We start from the raw sequence: 18803 nt of genomic DNA on the forward strand, positions 1-18803 counted from the left end.
CGGCTACAATATTTAAAAATAAAGATTTCGGCAAGCGAAACTGTTCCCTAAACGTCTCGTCATTGTATTTCGGCTCCTCCACAAAATATTCGTTCATTAGTACTTCGTGGGCATGTATACGATCACGATCCACCATTTTTTTCTTTGGACGGCCCGGGCCTTCAAGTTCATTATATAACAACGGAAACCATTCGGCAATCTCATCGTCCGTAGACGAAGAGCTATCGGTGTCTAACGGAACCAAGTTGCTCGGAAATTCCATATTTTTTTTGTTTTGAATGAAGTAGAAGATTGAGAGTGTTTTGAGTTGGATTGAAATGGTTACTTATTTATATTGTTTAATTTTTTTTATTTTAAATCCTCTCACCCCCAACGGTACAATTTCTTGGTTTCCTATGCGTGATGATCACCACCGGCGGCGGTGTTGGTGATGCTATAACGACTTAGTTCAGTTTAAGTTCGAATATCAATTTATTTTCATTTTGAAATTGGGTTTATTCGAATTCCCATACCCGGAGAGAAAGACAAATAAAATACAGTTACCTCCCGGCTGAGAATCAACATTTATTCAACCATAACAATAATCATGGAAACAAAAATGGCGTTTTTGCTGCTAGCCTTCTTCTCTTCTCCATCACCATTAATCCCTGTTTTACCCTCACCCTTCTCTCTCTTCATCATCAGCATCCAATTTCCCAGCTACCGGATTTCATTTCAGGTTCTTCACTCTTTCTACATTTCGTATTATTATAATTATATTTCATTTTTATATCCTAATTATTAAATCATGAATGTTGTTTGTCAGATAAAATATATTATTTTTGGGTTTCAACAATAAATGAACATAACCTCCTCTCCGGGTTCACCACGGAACTTGGACGATCATACCCCTCGCGTTAGATCTTATGCAGCTTTAACGGCACCATATTACCCCGCCCACAGGACGCTAAACTTCGATACGTAGGCGGATACTGAGTGTTCCCAGAGATATCGGATTCGACGAATTGATGGCGAGGATGAAGGACTTGTTTCAGGGGGTTCATATTATCAAATACAAGCAACCGGATGAGGATCTTGATGCTCTTGTTTCGGTTGTCAATGACGATGATGTAACCAATATGATGGAGGAACTCGATGACCCGTTGCAGTTTCTTGATGTCGATGGTAATGAAAGGAGATATGTAGACGCGTTAAACAGTCTTCACGACTTCCAAACGGGTCATACGACAGATGATGTTCAGTATTTTGATCAGGTTAACTTGCATCACTTAACTATCCCTCATTTGGGTTCGCAGAGCCCGGTTTACTACTCCCCGAGGCATCAATCTCCGCCTTCGTGTGCATGTTACCATGGACCGTATGCTGGTGACTCTGACCGAATATATGTTAATCAGTATTCACCGGTTGACCACCAGTCCCGGTCGCCAGACAACGTTCCTTGGTTGCCTAACAACATGCTTCATGGAACCAACATGTTTGATGGAAACAATGCTTGTGAACACTGTCCTCCTCCGTTTCCCCAGCCGTTTTACCTTAAAGATTCGGCTATTGCAATGGGCCCCACCGCATATCCAGATACCCACTCGCCTTATGTCCGTCACAGGCACGAGTTTGCGAATTATGGGAATTTTCCATATGCTTACGGGCCCTCGAATTCAAATTCTTTATGGAGGGATATTCAAAGTCCAGTTATCGGTTCTCTATCTAAAGAAGCATCTATTTCACCTCAAGAAAATGGTGTTTTTAAAACTCCATTGGTGGAATCACCTCCTAAGTTAACCGGTTATAATGGGCTCGATATTCCCGATTGTTACCCTGTACACCCGTTGAAATTGATCCCGAAATCTTACGATCACCACATGACTTTCGAACCCGTTCAGTCTACTGCTAACTTGATAAACTCAAACCCTAACGATTCTGTAGTCGGTCTTGACCGATCATCAGCTTTAGTTGACCAAAAAGCTCATGGACCCAAGTCATTGATCACGACAGAGGGAAGGCGGTTGAATGCTCAAGTGAATGTTGAAACTGCTTTTCATTCTCCTGAAAAGGGAGAAATTAAAACTGAGAGATTGAATTATATACCTGAAATAGTTGAATCGGTTAAAAAAGTCGCTTTAAGAAGTGGTGATGAAGAAAATAATGAAGCTAAAGAAAATACTGAGAAAGCTGCTGCGGTTACTGAGGAAACAACCCATGAGTTGGATGTTGTGGTGAGTAAACTACTGTTTTACCCTCATAACATTTTGATGCGAATTAGTATTTATTATTAACTGAACATTGTAGGATGCACCCGAGGATTTGGAGTTGGATTCTGATACCGGAACCGAAAGCAATTCCAAGATTGAACAAACGAAAGCCGAAGAAGAAGCTGTTGCTAAGGGACTGCAGGTTCAGTTTCACTTGCATTATTATTAAAAATGTTTAAAAATAGTTTATATTTATTATATTTGTATATATATTATTGCTTTAGACCATAAAGAATGACGATCTGGAGGAAATACGCCAGCTAGGATCCGGTACATATGGAGCGGTTTACCATGGAAAGTGGAAGGGTTCGGATGTTGCAATTAAGAGAATCAAGGCCAGTTTCTTTTCCGGGAAGCCAGCTGAAAGGGAACGTATGGTAATATTTATACAGTCAAATTGTCTTTTTTATTAAATTTGGTCATATTTAACAATTATTGTTTTTTGAATACAGATTGCCGATTTCTGGAAGGAGGCTTTGATGTTAAGTTCATTGCACCACCCAAATGTTGTATCGTTTTATGGTATAGTTCGTGACGGGCCTGATGGCTCGTTGGCTACCGTGACAGAGTACATGATTAATGGGTCTTTAAAACAGTTCTTAAAGAAAAAAGATAGGTACTAGTTTTGTCGTTTTTTAGATGTTTGTAAGGGGACTTGAAGAGGTAGGTCCCAGCAGAGCCCAGTTGGACCCGCAAGACTCACCTTGAACAGGGACGTCTGCGCAGAAACCAACTGGATCCGCAGGACCAACCATGTTCAGAGACGTGACGTCCTTACGCGCAGTACGCAAGCTGTTCCCGCAGGAAATGTCTCCCAATGGTGAAGGACTCCGCCTGTCTCCGCAACCTCGGATACAAGCCATAAGGGAAGGCCACCCGCGCAGCAAGGCTACACGCACAAGGAACTTAGCTCTCAATCACTCAGTGTCACCTGAAGGAATGAGCAAAGCCGGGAACAATCCCGCACAAGGGCGGGAGGGGGAATACTCCCGCCCAAATAAGCCAGTCCGTACGATACGGGAAGATCTTCTGTACTGTACCTGACGAGGTATGGGAAAAAGATCTGACTAAAGATACGACAGCTTATTGACAACAGTATGGCGAGCAGCATGCTCCTGTACTGTATGTCACTATTAGCCGCTGCCTACTCACCAACTACTGCCATACCACGTGCATAGCCGGCAGTTGGTGGAAAAGGAATAGTACACAGCAGGCCTGGTCACTATCAGCCGCTGCCTACCCACCAACTACCAGCAGGGCACGTGCGTAGGCCACTGTTGGTGGAACAGGAACACTGTTGCAGCCGGCCACACCTCCTTGGAAACCTACCTTCGGCTATAAATACCACAAATGGTATGACCATCTTATCTTATCTTATATCATCATATTATACCTGATATCTGCTCTAGCAATCTCTTAATATACATTTATATTTAAAGAGCAATCTAGTCTGATTCTCACGCCGGAGGGTGGTCACAAGGAGGAACCCCCCCTTCTCAGTGACAAGCTCACGGTGTCTGTTTTGCAGGTTATCAGAAGAACCATCTTCTCTGGGTCTAACCCCTCGTGGGAAACATCTATCTAACCCCCAGGTTACTCGTAATCTGCCCGGGGTCCGGTTAGTGTTTCTTCATTGGCGCCATCCGTGCGTAAATCTAGAACTTTATTTTTCTCCAGTTTTTTCAAACTTTTAGAAAGATGGTTAAAGAAATTCCGGTAACCACAACCCCAGCTACTGGGGGGAATACCGGCTACACAGTTTTTACAAACACTACCCCAGCTACCCAAGCCGGGGCAAGTGAAGTAAATTTTGCGAACACTACCTCAGCTACCCAAGCTGGGGCAAGTGCAGTAAATGATCGCCCACTGGGATTCACCGATACCCAGTTTGAAAAACGAACAAGACTCCCCCGCCAAACTCTCGATGAAGTTAAGGCATGGGCGGAGGCACGTCAAAAGGAATTCCAAGCTGAGTTGGACGAACGCTTGCGTTCCGTCCAACAGGCCGACGAATTCGAAGAATATTTGGACAATGACTCGGAGGAATCCGACTCCGACGCGAACCCTCGAGAAGGCATTTTGGACAAGCCTTCAAACCAAAAAGCACAGGTGGAAGTCCACGATACTTCTCCAAAACATTCAGACCAAACGTTGCAAATGCGGGAACGTCCAAATTTGCAAGGGACATTGCAGAAGCAATTGCCCCAAAAAGTGCCAAACAAATGTCCAGCATAGGCACATATGATGGTATATCCGACCCAGATGATCATTTGAACAGATTCATAGCGGGGGCAACCGTCAGTAGTTGGACGGAACCCACGTGGTGTTACATGTTCCAAATGACGCTTATCGGGGCTGCTAGAGCGTGGTTCGATCGTCTACCGGTCAACCACATCTACGACTGGGCAGACTTCCAACAGAAGTTTAGCCAACACTTCAGCCAGCAAAGAAAATATACCGAGGAGCAATGGACAATCCTCAAGTACATTCGAGAAAAAGATGAATCTTTGCTAGACTTCATCACTCGCTTCAACTCGAAGAAGCTAAGTCTGGGTAACATTAGCGAAGATCTTGTTCGCGCTGCTTTTATTCAGGGCGCGAACCACCCAGAGCTCATCCGCACCTTAACGGGTAAAGATGGCATGCCATCCACATGGGATGCCATCATGACAGCAGCAAAACGCTTTGCGGAAACGGAGAAGCAACTGGGTAGAGATCTCCCACAGAGCACAAACCTCTACACCCAGAAAACAAGGGAAGACAACGTCCTTACCGCCCGATTAAACAAAAAGCGAAAGCTAGGCATTTGGCAGTCAAGGGTAAACTTTGACACCTCATCCGGCTTACAACATCGGTTAGGCGGAAGGGATAACGTACGATCGACCCAGAACTCCAGATGGACGCCGCTCACCAAAAGCGTCACCGAGATATTCGCCACCGAGGAGCTCCCATGGCCAAAGCCTCAAATAATCCGACATCGTCACAATGCTGATCGGAGCAAATACTGTGACTTTCACAGGACAAAAGGCCACAACACCGAAGAATGCATAGACGTAAAGGACATGGTCGAAGCATTTGTCAAAGATGGGACGCTCGCGCACCTCGTGGCGCAATGAACGCTGAGCAGGCTGATGCGTGTAGAACCCCAGCTGGGGAAAACACGAAAAAATTCCAGCTTCAATATGGAGACTACATGCTGCGTAAAGAACGAGATCCCGAACCAGGTGCGTATCGGCTCGATGGCACTCCCATCCCAACAACATGGAAGGGAGCTCATTTACACAGTTTGCATGTAAATCAATTCCAAATTTGTAAAGAAAAGGCCAAGAGCCACTTCTAATGGAAATGATTCTCCTTAAAACATCGACGCTGATGATTTTACATTTATACTTTTATGAACTATCAACACGAATATGCCGGTTTTCACCGCATAATTACGTGAAAAGTCGTTGCATGGGGAAGGTGGCAAAACCCGCATAAACCCAAAAAACGACAAACCTTCACGCAGGTCAGTTGAAGGGGAAAAGTTCAGTTATCCCATTAAATGAAAGTGCCGGTCTATCCGCATGAATCATGAAAGGAAACTGAACACTAACCTATTGACAACCGCGCGTCGAACGGTTCAAAACAGAATTCCTAAAAAAGGATGAGGAAAACCTACACGCAGGTCAGATATGGGTAAAGTTTAGCCATCCTACTAAGTGCAAGTGACGGTCCTACCCGCACAATCACGAAAGAGGAAGCAAAACTTCACACCTATTATCTACCTCGTTCAAAGGTTAACTTATCCTCAAGAAAAGGATGAGGAAAACCTACACGCAGGTCAGATATGGGTAAAGTTTAGCCATCCTACTAAGTGCAAGTGACGGTCCTACCCGCACAATCACGAAAGAGGAAGCAAAACTTCACACCTATTATCTACCACGTTCAAAGTTTAACTTATCCTCAAGAAAAGGATGAGGAAAACCTACACGCAGGTCAGATATGGGTAAAGTTTAGCCATCCTACTAAGTGCAAGTGACGGTCCTACCCGCACAATCACGAAAGAGGAAACAAAACTTCACACCTATTATCTACCACGTTCAAAGGTTAACTTATCCTCAAGAAAAGATGAGGAAAACCTACACGCAGGTTAGACGCAGGTAAAGTTTAGCCATCCTACTAAGTGCAAGTGACGGTCCTACCCGCACAATCACGAAAGAGGAAGCAAAACTTCACACCTATTATCTACCACGTTCAAAGGTTAACTTATTCTACACTTGGAAAATTGCTAATTTAAACTAAAGTATGCAAGTCATATAACGTTTATAAAGCAAGGAATCCAATAAAAGAAGCGGTCCTACCCGCACAAAGATTTATATTTCACAATGATTCATTACAAGAATGGCCGGGTAACTACCCGCCTACAAGAAAATAAATCTATACAAGCTAAATCTATCCTAGCAGTGGGAAGGGATCTTCAGGATCAGGCTTCAGGGCCACTTCCACTTGGACCAGCCCCATCAGTAGAGCGTGGCAGTTCAAGGAAAGCTTTGAGGATAACTAGCCCATCATCAGTAGCAGCGACTTCGTTCACCTTCTCCACCACCGGATGCGGGAAGGCAGCATACTGGTTCACTGCTTGGTCGTAAATAGCTTCAGTATCCACATTATACAAAGGGAAGTTGGAAGGCGGGACGCCTTTCTCAACGAACCCTAGACCAAGCAGGAAGCCGACCCTTTCCCCATCCTCGTGAGAAGCGTTGAGGGCTGCGCTCATAGCATCGTCATACGACGTCTCAGCAAAGACTCGATGCACAACCTACAAAAGAAAATATACAAGTGTCAAAACCTTTTCTATTTACAAAGAAAAGCGTAAAGACAAGAAAAACTTACATGAGACAACGCTTCTCGAAGAAGCCATTCCTTGGCAACCAGAGCTTCCTGGAGGGCAGCTTGAGCTTCGTTACGGGCGCGATCGGCTTCACTCCCGTTAAGGTTGGCAAGCAACACTTCTTTAGCCGCAGCCTCTTCGACACCCTTTAGCTTACGCTCAGCATGGTCAAGCACCCCCCTCTGGTCCAAGATTTCTTGGAGCTTTTTGGCGTCTTCCATCGCCAAGGCATCATGAGCCTGCTGGAGAGCCTCTAATTTGGCTTTAAGTTCTTCATTCTCCACGCGTAGAGGCTCAGCAACAGCTTCAGCCTTGGTGGCCCTCTCGGTTGCGTTCCTTGCAGTTTCCTTAGCCAGCCGAAGCTGTTCATTAACAGCTTGGGCAGCCTTGGAACGGGCCTCAAGTCGAGCCTGAACTTCAACCTCGAGGGCCTTGAAGGCCTTCTCCTTCTCCGCAGCCACTGCGGCAAGTTTGTGGTTCTCCTCCCGGACAGCCCGCGCCTGAGCTACTTCCTTAACGAGAGCTACTTTTAACTTGTCGTTTTCACGACAAAGCAGCTCGACGCGCGGCTGCATCCGGGCCAGGAGAACCCGAAGCTCATTGCTTAGCCTACCCTCCTGGTAGCTAGCCATGGCTTCCCCCAACGCACCACTGGGAGCAGCGTGACGAGCCCATTCCACGCACTCCACAGGGGTGCGAAGGGTTGTTCCTCGGCGAATGTTCCATCGTGGAACATACACTTCATTGGAATCCGACACTGCAAAAATCAAAGCAGTTAGGAAAAGATGATAAAATATATATATATATATATATATATATATATATATATATATATATATAAATGGGCCAAAAGAACCCTACGCACCTGTAGGGTCAATAACAGGCCGATAGCCGCCGAACCCATCACCTGAACCCAAAGGAAATCCATCCAAGAGGTCAGGCAGATGGGAAGGTGGCAAAGATTGGCGAGAAGCCCCATGCGTACCTGATGGACCGGCCGTCGTTGCCGATGGCGGGGGCATGGTAGCAGCCGCCGCGGTCGCCGCCGCGGAATCCGCAGCAATAGTAACCGCCGGCTCGGTGAAGAATGCTGTAAAAATCGCATTCACAGCCGGCGGTGACGTCATCTCAACTGGAACAGTCGGCTCAAAGGAGTGAGCAACTGAACCAGCGGAAGCAGGCGCAGGCGCCTGGGTCGATGCCTCAGGTAGGCTGACCAAGCCTATCGTCATTGGCGGAGAGGTACTCCTCTGCGCTTCACCCTGGAATGCGTCAACATCCACGCCTGCGTAAAGAAGATAAGTGTTAAATGATATTAAGCTATGAAGTTAAAAGCTAAAGGAAGTTGTACTTACGGGTTTTCTTGAGCCTGAAAGTGCGGACGGGCGGGGATGAACCCGATGGAGCCGGCCTCTTCACGCCGGTCACCGTCGTCATCCTGGGCTCTTCGGTGACAGTTGTCACAGCCTCCGGAATGGTGATCTTATCACCACCGGGATTCCCCGCCACCTCTTCGCTCTCGGTCTCCGAGTCAGACAGAGGCACCGGATCGGCAGTGGAGGCCACCTTCTCTTTCCCCTTCCCGCCGGCAGCCTTCTTCTTCCGCACCAACGGAGGACCATCTGCGGATTCCTCATCAGAACATACGATTAAAGGAATTCCAGCAGAGGTTTCAACATTGAGGGGTCGAGGGTCGAATAGCGCCTTACCTGGCCGACGGGCGCTAAGGATCTCATGGCCTAGCGGATAGACCTCCACGAACCGATCCGCAGTTTGTTCTAGGATGGGCAACTCGTTCTCATCTAGAGCGCGAGTACCCATCCGTGCGGGACCGTCAGCCTCCCGCGGGTTCAGGAGCGACTGCAAGTCGTTCCCCTCTGAAATAAACAAGAAAGAAGTTAGAAGAAATTCAAAATCAACAAAAGGAAACAAAGCATACCGTAAGGAACAGAGTTCAAACCATATTCAAGGACGATTGGGATCTTTTGCGCATCGGCAGCCTTCCACACCCGGCTCATCCCCAGCATCACCATCCCGGACTCCGCAAACCGGTAAACCGGAGATTGGACCCGAGAAATCTTCGAAAACCATTCCGCCTCCTCGTAGTTGGAGGCGTGAAGGCTAGGAAGTGCTTGCCCATTTTTGAACTTCATGGAAAGGGGGATGGCGCGAGCGGATATATAGAAGAATTCCCTCTTCCACGCGCGAAGACTGCGCTCGGTTGCGCAAATCTTCAAACCCTTGATCCGGGTTATCAACGAGTACCACCCCTGGATGCACCTCCAAGTGTAGAAGGTCATCAGGCGGTCAACATAGGGCTCAATGCCCAAAACCCGGCACACCCACTCGAAGTGGCGAATCTTGGCGATCGCCATGGGGTGCAACTCGGTCAAATGAACACCGTGCCTCTCAAGGACACGGTAAACAAACTTTGTCAATGGGAACCTAAGATTCCCATAAACAAAGAATGCAGCATAAACCCCGATCTTGCCTCTGGGGGCATCGTACACCTTCTGGTGGGGTTCAGGAAACTCAGGCTCGAGAGACTCGAGCATGAACTTCCTGACGACGTACCGATACAGATCGCCAGGCAGAGCACACTGGCACTCGCCAGCAGTACTCTTGTCGTCAGCAGTAGATTCGAGATCACGAGACATCTTGTAAAAGAAGAAGAAAACGATTTCGGGAGAATGCTTGCCTGAAAAGGTGAGTATTCGCCGGAAATCGCAAAGAAGATGAAGAAAAGAGTGAAAGTGTGGATTACAAAGAATCCTCTCCCCCTTTATATACAAATCGCAATTAATGCGATGCATTTAATGCGGAAGAGAGAGAAATCGAAGGTGCAATGAAACTATGACACGTGGCAAAAAGCAAGCTGGCAACAGCTGTTGACAGCTTGCATACCATTAATTTCGCGGCCACGCGCCCGAAAAATCGCGCCCACGCGCCTGAAAAAGCGTCTGGAATGACCATGTACTGTCACGTCACCATAACTTCCTGCACGTCCTGACACAGTCAGAAGAAACCGTCGCACGACGTTTCAGAGGTTTGGACTGTTCTTATCTTTCCACCAACTCTTCGAATGTCAAAATTCAAAATTCAAAAAGATTCAAAAGTAAGCGGGAAATTACCCCTTACCTTGGCAAACAAGTAACCGTAAGACGGATGCGGGTACAGTGTTAAGGCAAAACCCTTCACATACCTAGCACCCGCAGGGAATTGAAGCCAAGTAAACCTTAGCGAACAAGTAACCGTAAGACGGATGCGGGTACAGTGTTAAGGCAAAACCCTTCACATACCTAGCACCCGCAGGAATTGAAGCCAAGTAAACCTTGGCGAACAAGTAACCGTAAGACGGATGCCGGTACAGTGTTAAGGCAAAACCCTTCACATACCTAGCACCCGCAGGGAATTGAAGCCAAGTAAACCTTGGCGAACAAGTAACCGTAAGACGGATGCGGGTACAGTGTTAAGGCAAAACCCTTCACATACCTAGCACCCGCAGGGAATTGAAGCCAAGTATACCTCGGCAACCAAGTAACTATAAGACGGGTGCTGGTACAGTGTAAAGGCAAAACCCTTCACATACCTAGCACCCGCAGGGAATTGACGCCAGGAATACCTTGGAAGTAAAGTAACCGTAAGACGAGCGCTGGTACAGTGTTAAGGCAAAACCCTTCACATACCTAGCGCTCCGCTGGGAATTGAAACCAAGAAGGATCTTCTGGGCAATGATTGCGGAAACGGAAATAACATCCCCGCATAGCGGGAACGTCTAGAACTACGTTGTTTGAATCTCCAGGATGGAATTGGTGGTTTTAACATAAATGATCACTATGTTCAAAACTACCAAAACCTCATGGAGAATCCACACAAGTGGGACTCAACGCTCCTGACTTGCGAGGAGGTTACAGACCTACCCGCATCATACCCAAAGACCAAGCAGGAAACTCGGGAATTTCTGCAAGTGACAAGGACTTCCGCGGGAAGAATCCCCATGGAAAACCTTAAAAAACCCTTTTCAAAACCCTTTGCTTAAGTCCAAAAGTTCACCTCATTTTATTAAACACGCATGAGAAGAAAATTGGACTGGGGGGACTTGAAGAGGTAGGTCCCAGCAGAGCCCAGTTGGACCCGCAAGACCCACCTTGAACAGGGACGTCTGCGCAGAAACCAACTGGATCCGCAGGACCAACCATGTTCAGAGACGTGACGTCCTTACGCGCAGTACGCAAGCTGTTCCCGCAGGAAATGCCTCCCAATGGTGAAGGACTCCGCCTGTCTCCGCAGCCTCGGATACAAGCCATAAGGGAAGGCCACCCGCGCAGCAAGGCTACACGCACAAGGCACTTAGCTCTCAATCACTCAGTGTCACCTGAAGGAATAAGCAAAGCCGGGAACAATCCCGCACAAGGGCGGGAGGGGGAATACTCCCGCCCAAATAAGCCAGTCCGTACGATACGGGAAGATCTTCTGTACTGTACCTGACGAGGTATGGGAAAAAGATCTGACTAAAGATACGACAGCTTATTGACAACAGTATGGCGAGCAGCATGCTCCTGTACTGTATGTCACTATTAGCCGCTGCCTACTCACCAACTAATGCCATACCACGTGCATAGCCGGCAGTTGGTGGAAAAGGAATAGTACACAGCAGGCCTGGTCACTATCAGCCGCTGCCTACCCACCAACTACCAGCAGGGCACGTGCGTAGGCCACTGTTGGTGGAACAGGAACACTGTTGCAGCCGGCCACACCTCCTTGGAAACCTACCTTCGGCTATAAATACCACAAATGGTATGACCATCTTATCTTATCTTATATCATCATATTATACCTGATATCTGCTCTAGCAATCTCTTAATATACATTTATATTTAAAGAGCAATCTAGTCTGATTCTCACGCCGGAGGGTGGTCACAAGGAGGAACCCCCCCCTTCTCAGTGACAAGCTCACGGTGTCTGTTTTGCAGGTTATCAGAAGAACCATCTTCTCTGGGTCTAACCCCTCGTGGGAAACATCTATCTAACCCCCAGGTTACTCGTAATCTGCCCGGGGTCCGGTTAGTGTTTCTTCAGTAATGTTTTTGGTATTGGCGTCAATCGTGTAGGGTTGGCGGTTGAATTATTAACCCATATATATATATATATATATATATATATATATATATGTCAAAGACAATTCTAATCTGGGCTAGTTTAAAATCATGTACGTTGAACATGACTCGTTTATCTAAACAGGTGGGCGGGGTGTAAACCAGTTATAATTAAGTTGTAAATTTGTTAAATTGGTTGTAACATACATATTGGTCGATCTGTTTTAATTACATGGGTTGATGGGCCAATGGGGTGACATATTTAACTAATGGGTTACCTATAACCCGAACACAGCCCGTTTATTAAACTTGTTGGATGTGACAACACAGAACGTGTTATCTTCATGTCGTGTGGGGTTGGCTGGTTGAATTGTTAACCTGGACACGACCCAAATATATAAACGACTCAAACAGGTTGACGGCTTGACAGGCTGTTAACCGATTATAATCAAGTTATCAATGGGTTGATGGGTCAACTTGCTTAGTCAAATGGGCTGACCGGGCGACATATTTAACTAAACAGGTTATACTGGTCAACCCAACATGACTCGTTTATTAAACGAGCTATATATGACAACCTGATTAGTTTAGTTGGTTTTTGGTTGTCTAAAATATAAAACTATCTTTTTGGACAGGACTATAGATCGGCGTAAAAGATTAATAATAGCCATGGATACCGCTTTTGGAATGGAATATTTGCATGCGCGAAACGTTGTTCACTTCGACTTAAAATGTGAAAATCTGCTGGTTAATATGAGAGATCCACACAGACCAATTTGCAAGGTATGCATGTGAACTTAGATAAACAACTATATACATGCACCCATAGTTCTTCCATATAAATGTTTGTTCTATAAATATTTTAGATAGGAGATCTTGGCTTATCAAAGGTGAAACAACACACAATGGTATCCGGTGGTGTTCGTGGAACCTTACCATGGATGGCACCTGAGCTTCTTAGTGGTAAAAGTCACATGGTAACAGAAAAGGTATATTATTATTGCCTTAAAACACATATTTGTTTTAAGGTAATATGATTTATTGTTGACATTTTCTTTTCAAAATTAGATTGATGTTTATTCATTCGGGGTGGTCATGTGGGAGTTGCTGACTGGAGACGAACCTTATACAAATATGCATTGCGCAAATGTAATTGGTACGCATTTAAAGGACCATCTGTTTATAGTTTTGTAATGCTGCTTAAGATATAGGGAATATGATACTTGTACATTTGTATATTTTATGGTTTGTTTGGTAATTAACAGGAGGGATTGTGAACAACACGTTGCGTCCTACAATACCAACATGGTGCGATCCTGAATGGAAGTCATTAATGCAAAGTTGTTGGTCAGCTGATCCACAAGATCGACCATCTTTTTTGGAAGTTTCTAGGAAACTAAGAACCATGGCTGCAGCGATCAATGTCAAATGATATGCGTAATGCTTCAGATTTTCTATCCTATGATTCGGGTAGTGCTTTATTTCCTGCGGGTCAAGTTAAGAAATTCGATTGGAGTGGAAATGGGTCGAAAGTCGCTCAAGGTGCAGTTTTATTTTTTATATAAACCACCTTCTAATCTTTTCGTCTAAGGATTTAGTTTATTAATATGATAGCATAGTTTTTATAAACCTATTTAATTATTAAAATTACACATTTTTAAAATTATTTATGTGTATATTTATGAAACATCATCTTGGTTTATGGACACACTCATAGTTGTGTTTGTCATTGTGTGTGACAAGCCGGGGATAGCCTAATTTAAGAATTTAAGTATGCTAAGTTGGGCGGTGAGCCTGAGCTTGTCTAAGCTTGAACATGGATAGTTTGAAGTTTTAGCTTGACTTGTTATGAGGTTTTTTGTGTCCTGGTCGAATAAGTTTTGAAGCTTGAGCTTGGCTCGTACTCTACTTTCTATTATTATTGAAAAATTAGTTGTTTAATATCGAGGAGTGATGCTAGAAAACAGTCACCGGGAGATGTCACGTGATAATCAAAATGGGTGGACGTAAATGCCTCGAAAAAAAGGTTTGGAAGCAAAGTTCGAATTATGACGCTCACTGAAAAAACACTAAGTGACCCGGTGCAGATTATAGATAATCTGGGGGTTAAGTAATGTTTCCCACGAGAATGAGGTCCAACAGAGACAGTTATTCTTCAGGGGACCTGCAAAACAAACACCGTAAGCTCGTCACTGAGAAGGGGGGGTTCCTCCTTGTGACCACCCTCCGGCGTGAGAATCAGACTAGATTGCTCTGAATATAAGTGTATATTAAGAGATTGCTAGATAACAGGATAGCAGATGGTCTTACCATTCCAAGATGTTGGAGTATTTATAGCCGAAGGTAGGTTTCCTAGAAGGTACAGCCGGCTGAATAGTATTCCTGTTCTACCAACAGTGGACTATGCGCAGGCCATACTGGTTGGTGGATAGGTTACGGCCAACAGTAACAAAGTCGGCTGCACTATTCCACCAACTGTAGATTATGCACGTCCCACCTACTGTGGATTATACGCAGGCCATGCTAGTTGGTGAATAGGTTACGGCCAACAGTAACACTATTCCACCAACTGTAGGCTGCGCACGCCCCACAGTAAGGGTTGGTGAGTAGGCAGCGGCTAATAGTGACAAACAGTACTAGAGGGTGCTCCTCCTCGTACTGTTGTCGGTGAGCTGTCACCCTGTGATTGGCTCATGGGCTGTTCTGGTCAGATCGTCTGTCCTATCCATACCTTGGTAGGTATAGTACAAAAGATCTTTCAGAATCATACGGACTGGCTCATTTAGGCGGGATTGTTCCCGCCTTGCTCATTCCTTCATGTGACTACTGAAGTAGCTAGTGTCTTGTGCGTGTAGCCCTGCTGTCTGCGGGTAGCCTTCCCTGATGGCTTGTATCCGCAACTGCGGGAACAGGCGGGGTACTTCACCATTGGGAGGCTTTCCCTGCGTGTACAGCTTGCGTACTGCGCGTAAGGTTCTCTGAGCGTGGTGGGTCCTGCGGGATCAGATGGCCTTTGCGCAGACGTCCCTGTTCAAGGTGAGTCTTGCGGGACCAACTGGGCTCTGCTGGGACCTACCTCTTCAAGTCCCCCCAGTCCAATGTTCTTCTCATGAATGTTTAATAAAGTGAGGTGAACTTTTGGACTTTAAGCAAGGGGTTTTGAAAAGGGGTTTTTTAGTTTTAAGGTTCTCCGTGGGGATTCTTCCCGCGGGTTTCCTAATGTCACTTGCAAAAATTCCCGATTTTTTTGCTTGATCTTTGGGTATGATGCGGGTAGGTATGTAACCTTCTCGCAAGTCAGGAGCGTTGAGTCTCACTTGTATATATTCTCCATGGGGTTCTGGTGGTTTTCAACATAGTGATCAATTATGCTAAGACCACCAATTCCATCACGGAGTTTCAAACAATATAATTCTCGACGTTCCCGTTATGCGGGGATGTTATTCCTCTATCCGCAAGCATTGCTCAGAAGATCCTTCTTGGTTTCAATTCTCTGCGGGGCGCTAGGTATGTGAAGGGTTTTGCCTTTACACTACCCGCGCTCGTCTTACGGTTACTTTACTTCCAAGGTACTGGGGTCCATTCCCTGCGGGTGCTAGGTATGTGAAGGGTTTTGCCTTAACACTGTACCCGCACCTGTCTTATAGTTACTTGGTTGCCAAGGTATTCTTGGCTTCAATTCCCTGCGGGTGCTAGGTATGTGAAGGATTTTGCCTTAACACTGTACCCGCACCCGGCTTATGGTTACTTGTTTGCCAAGTTATTCTTGGCTTCAATTCCCTGCGGGTGCTAGGTATGCGAAGGGTTTTGCCTTAACGCTGTACCCGCACCCGGCTTATGGTTACTTGTTTGCCAAGGTAAGGGGTATTTTCCCGCTTACTTTTTTGAATCTTTTTGAATTTTTTGAAATTCGAAGGGTTGGTGGAAAGATAAGAACAGTCCAAACCTCTGAAACGACGTGCGACGGTTTCTTCTGACTGTGTCAGGACGTGCAGGAAGTTATGGTGACGTGACAGTACATGGTCATTCCAGACGCTTTTTCAGGCGCGTGGGCGCGATTTTTCGGGCGCGTGGCCGCGAAATTACTGGCACGCGTCCTTTTGACAGCTGTTGCCAGCTTGCTTTTTGCCACGCGTCATAGTTTCATTGCACCCTCGATTTCTCTCTCCTCCACATTAAATTCACCGCATTAATTGCGATTAGTATATAAAGGGGGAGAGGGTCCTTTGTAATTCACACCTTCACATCTTCTCTTCTTCTTCTTAGCGATTTCCGGCAAATACTCCCCTCTTCAGGCAAGCATTTTCCCGAAATCGCTTTCTTCTTTCTGCAAGATGTCTTCACATGATCTCGAGTCTACAACTGATGACAGGAGTACTGCTGGCGAGTGCCAGTGTGCTCTGCCCGGCGATCAGTACCGGTATGTTGTTAGGAAGTTCATGCTCGATCCTCTCGAGCCTGAGTTTCCTGAACCCCATCAGACCGTGTACGATGCCCCTAGAGGCAAGATCGGGGTTTATGCAGCATTCTTTGTCTATGGGAATCTTAGGTTCCCATTGACAAAGTTTGTTTACCGTGTCCTTGAGAGGCACGGTGTTCATCTGACCGAGTTGCACCCCATGGCGATCGCCAAGATTCGCCACTTCGAGTGGGTGTGCCGGATTTTGGGCATCGAGCCCCATGTTAACCGCCTGATGACCTTCTACACTTGGAGGTGCATCCAGGGGTGGTATACCCTGACAACCCGTATCAAGGGTTTGAAGATTTGCGCGACAGAGCGCAGTCTTCGCGCGTGGAAGCGGGAGTTCTTCTACATTTCTGCCCGCGCCATCCCCCTTGCCATGAAGTTTAAAAATGGCCAAGCAATTCCGAGCCTTCACGCCACCAACTACCAGGAGGCGGAATGGTTTTCGAAGATATCCCGGGTCCAATCTCCGGTTTACCGGTTTGCGGAGTCCGGGATGGTGATGCTGGGGATGAGCCGGGTGTGGAAGGAGGCGTCTCAGGTTCCCATCCTTCTCGAATACGGTTTGAACTCTATTCCTTATGGTATGTCTTGTCCTTCTTGCTGATACGAGTTTGTCTTCTAACTGTTTCTTTTTTTTTTTTTTTTTTTTTTTTTTTTTTTTAGAGGGGAACGGTTTGGAGTCGCTCCTGTACCCGCGGGAAGCTGACGGTCCCACGCGGATGGGTACTCGTGCTCTAGACGAGGGCGAGTTGCCCATCCTGGAACAAACGGCGGATCGGTTTGTGGAGGTCTATCCGCTGGGCCACGAGATCCTGAGCCACCGGCGGCCAGGTAAGGCGATATTCTATCCTCAATCCCTCAATGCTGTACCCGCTGCTGGAATTCCTGACATCCTGTCTTCTTCTGAGGAATCCGCAGATGGTCCTCCGTTGGTGCGGAAGAAGAAGGCTGCCGGCGGGAAAGGGAAGGAGAAGGTGGCCTCCACAGCCGATCCGGTGCTTCTATCTGACACCGAGTCAGATAGTGAAGAGGTGGCGGGGAACCCCGGTGGTGAGAAGACCACTGCTCCGGAGGCTACGACTGTTACCTTCCGGAGAACCAACGACGACGACGGTGACCGGCATCAAGAGACCGGCTCCATTGGGCTCGTCCCCGCCCGTCCGTACGTTCAGGCTCAAGAAAACCCGTAAGTACAACTTCAGCTTTTATCTTCATAGCTTAATAATTCTAACACTTTCCTTCTTTACGCAGGCGTGGATGTTGACGCATTCCAGGGTGGAGCGCAGAAGAGTACCTCCCCGCCGATGACGGTAGGCTTGGTCAGCCTACCTGAGGCGTCGACCCAGGCGCCTGCGCCTGCTTCCGCTGGTCCAGTTGCTCATTCCTTTGAGCCGACTGTTCCAGCCGAGATGCCCGCCGAGATGACGTCACCGCCGGCCGTGAGTGCGATTTTTACAGCATCCTTCACGGAGCCGGCGGTTACCGTTGCTGCTGACTCCACGGCGGCGACCGCGGCGGATACCATGCCTCTGCCATCTACTGCGGCGGAAACCGTGCCGCCTCCGCCATCGGCCTCGACGGCCGAACCTTCAGGTACGCGCGGGGCTTCTCGCCAATCTTTGTTACCTTCCCATCTGCCTGACCTTTTGGATGGATTTCCCTTAGGTTCAGGTGATGGGTTCGGTGGCTATCGGCCTGTGATCGACCCTACAGGTGCGTAGGGTTCTTTTGGCCTTTATACATTTTTTATCATCTTTTCCTAACTGCTTTGTTTCTTTTGCAGTGTCGGATTCCAATGAAGTGTATGTTCCAAGATGGAACATTCGCCGAGGAACAACCCTTCGCACACCTGTGGAGTGCGTGGACTGGGCTCGCCACGCTGCTCCCCATGGTGCGTTGGGGGAAGCCATGGTTAGCTACCAGGAGGGTAGGCTAACCAACGAGCTTCGGGTTCTCCTGGCCCGGATGCAGCCACGCGTCGAGCTGCTTTGTCGTGAAAACGACAAGTTAAAAGCAGCTCGCGCTAAAGAAGTATCTCAGGCGCGTGCTCTCCGGGAGGAGAACCAAAAACTAACCGCAGTGGCTGCGGAGAAGGAGAAGGCCTTCAAGGCCCTCGA

At 47.0% G+C, this 18803-nt stretch overlaps 1 protein-coding gene across 1 annotated transcript; it reads left to right on the plus strand.

Moving 5' to 3' along the window:
* The first annotated feature begins 1007 nt into the window (after positions 1–1007).
* On the plus strand, positions 1008–13850 carry LOC143571635 (uncharacterized). The gene is made up of 8 exons (XM_077057011.1): positions 1008–2213; positions 2287–2391; positions 2474–2626; positions 2702–2865; positions 12854–13001; positions 13085–13207; positions 13287–13374; positions 13484–13850. The coding sequence occupies exons 1-8, from the start codon at positions 1008–1010 to the stop codon at positions 13648–13650; spliced, it is 2154 nt and encodes a 717-aa protein (XP_076913126.1). The 3' UTR covers positions 13651–13850.
* Positions 13851–18803: the final 4953 nt, after the last annotated feature.

Source organism: Bidens hawaiensis, unplaced genomic scaffold, assembly GCF_021521415.1.
Source record: "Bidens hawaiensis isolate Kalapana, Puna unplaced genomic scaffold, B.hawaiensis_p1.1 tig00025450_1, whole genome shotgun sequence".
Taxonomy (NCBI): Eukaryota; Viridiplantae; Streptophyta; class Magnoliopsida; order Asterales; family Asteraceae; genus Bidens; species Bidens hawaiensis.

Bases quoted from the DNA above. Each gene is read 5' to 3' on its own strand.
- LOC143571635 (XM_077057011.1), top strand. From the start codon at position 1,008: ATGGCGAGGATGAAGGACTTGTTTCAGGGGGTTCATATTATCAAATAC. The intron at 2,627-2,701 runs GTAATATTTATA...TTTTGAATACAG, and splicing joins CAGCTGAAAGGGAACGTATG to ATTGCCGATTTCTGGAAGGA. The intron at 13,375-13,483 runs GTACGCATTTAA...GGTAATTAACAG, and splicing joins GCATTGCGCAAATGTAATTG to GAGGGATTGTGAACAACACG.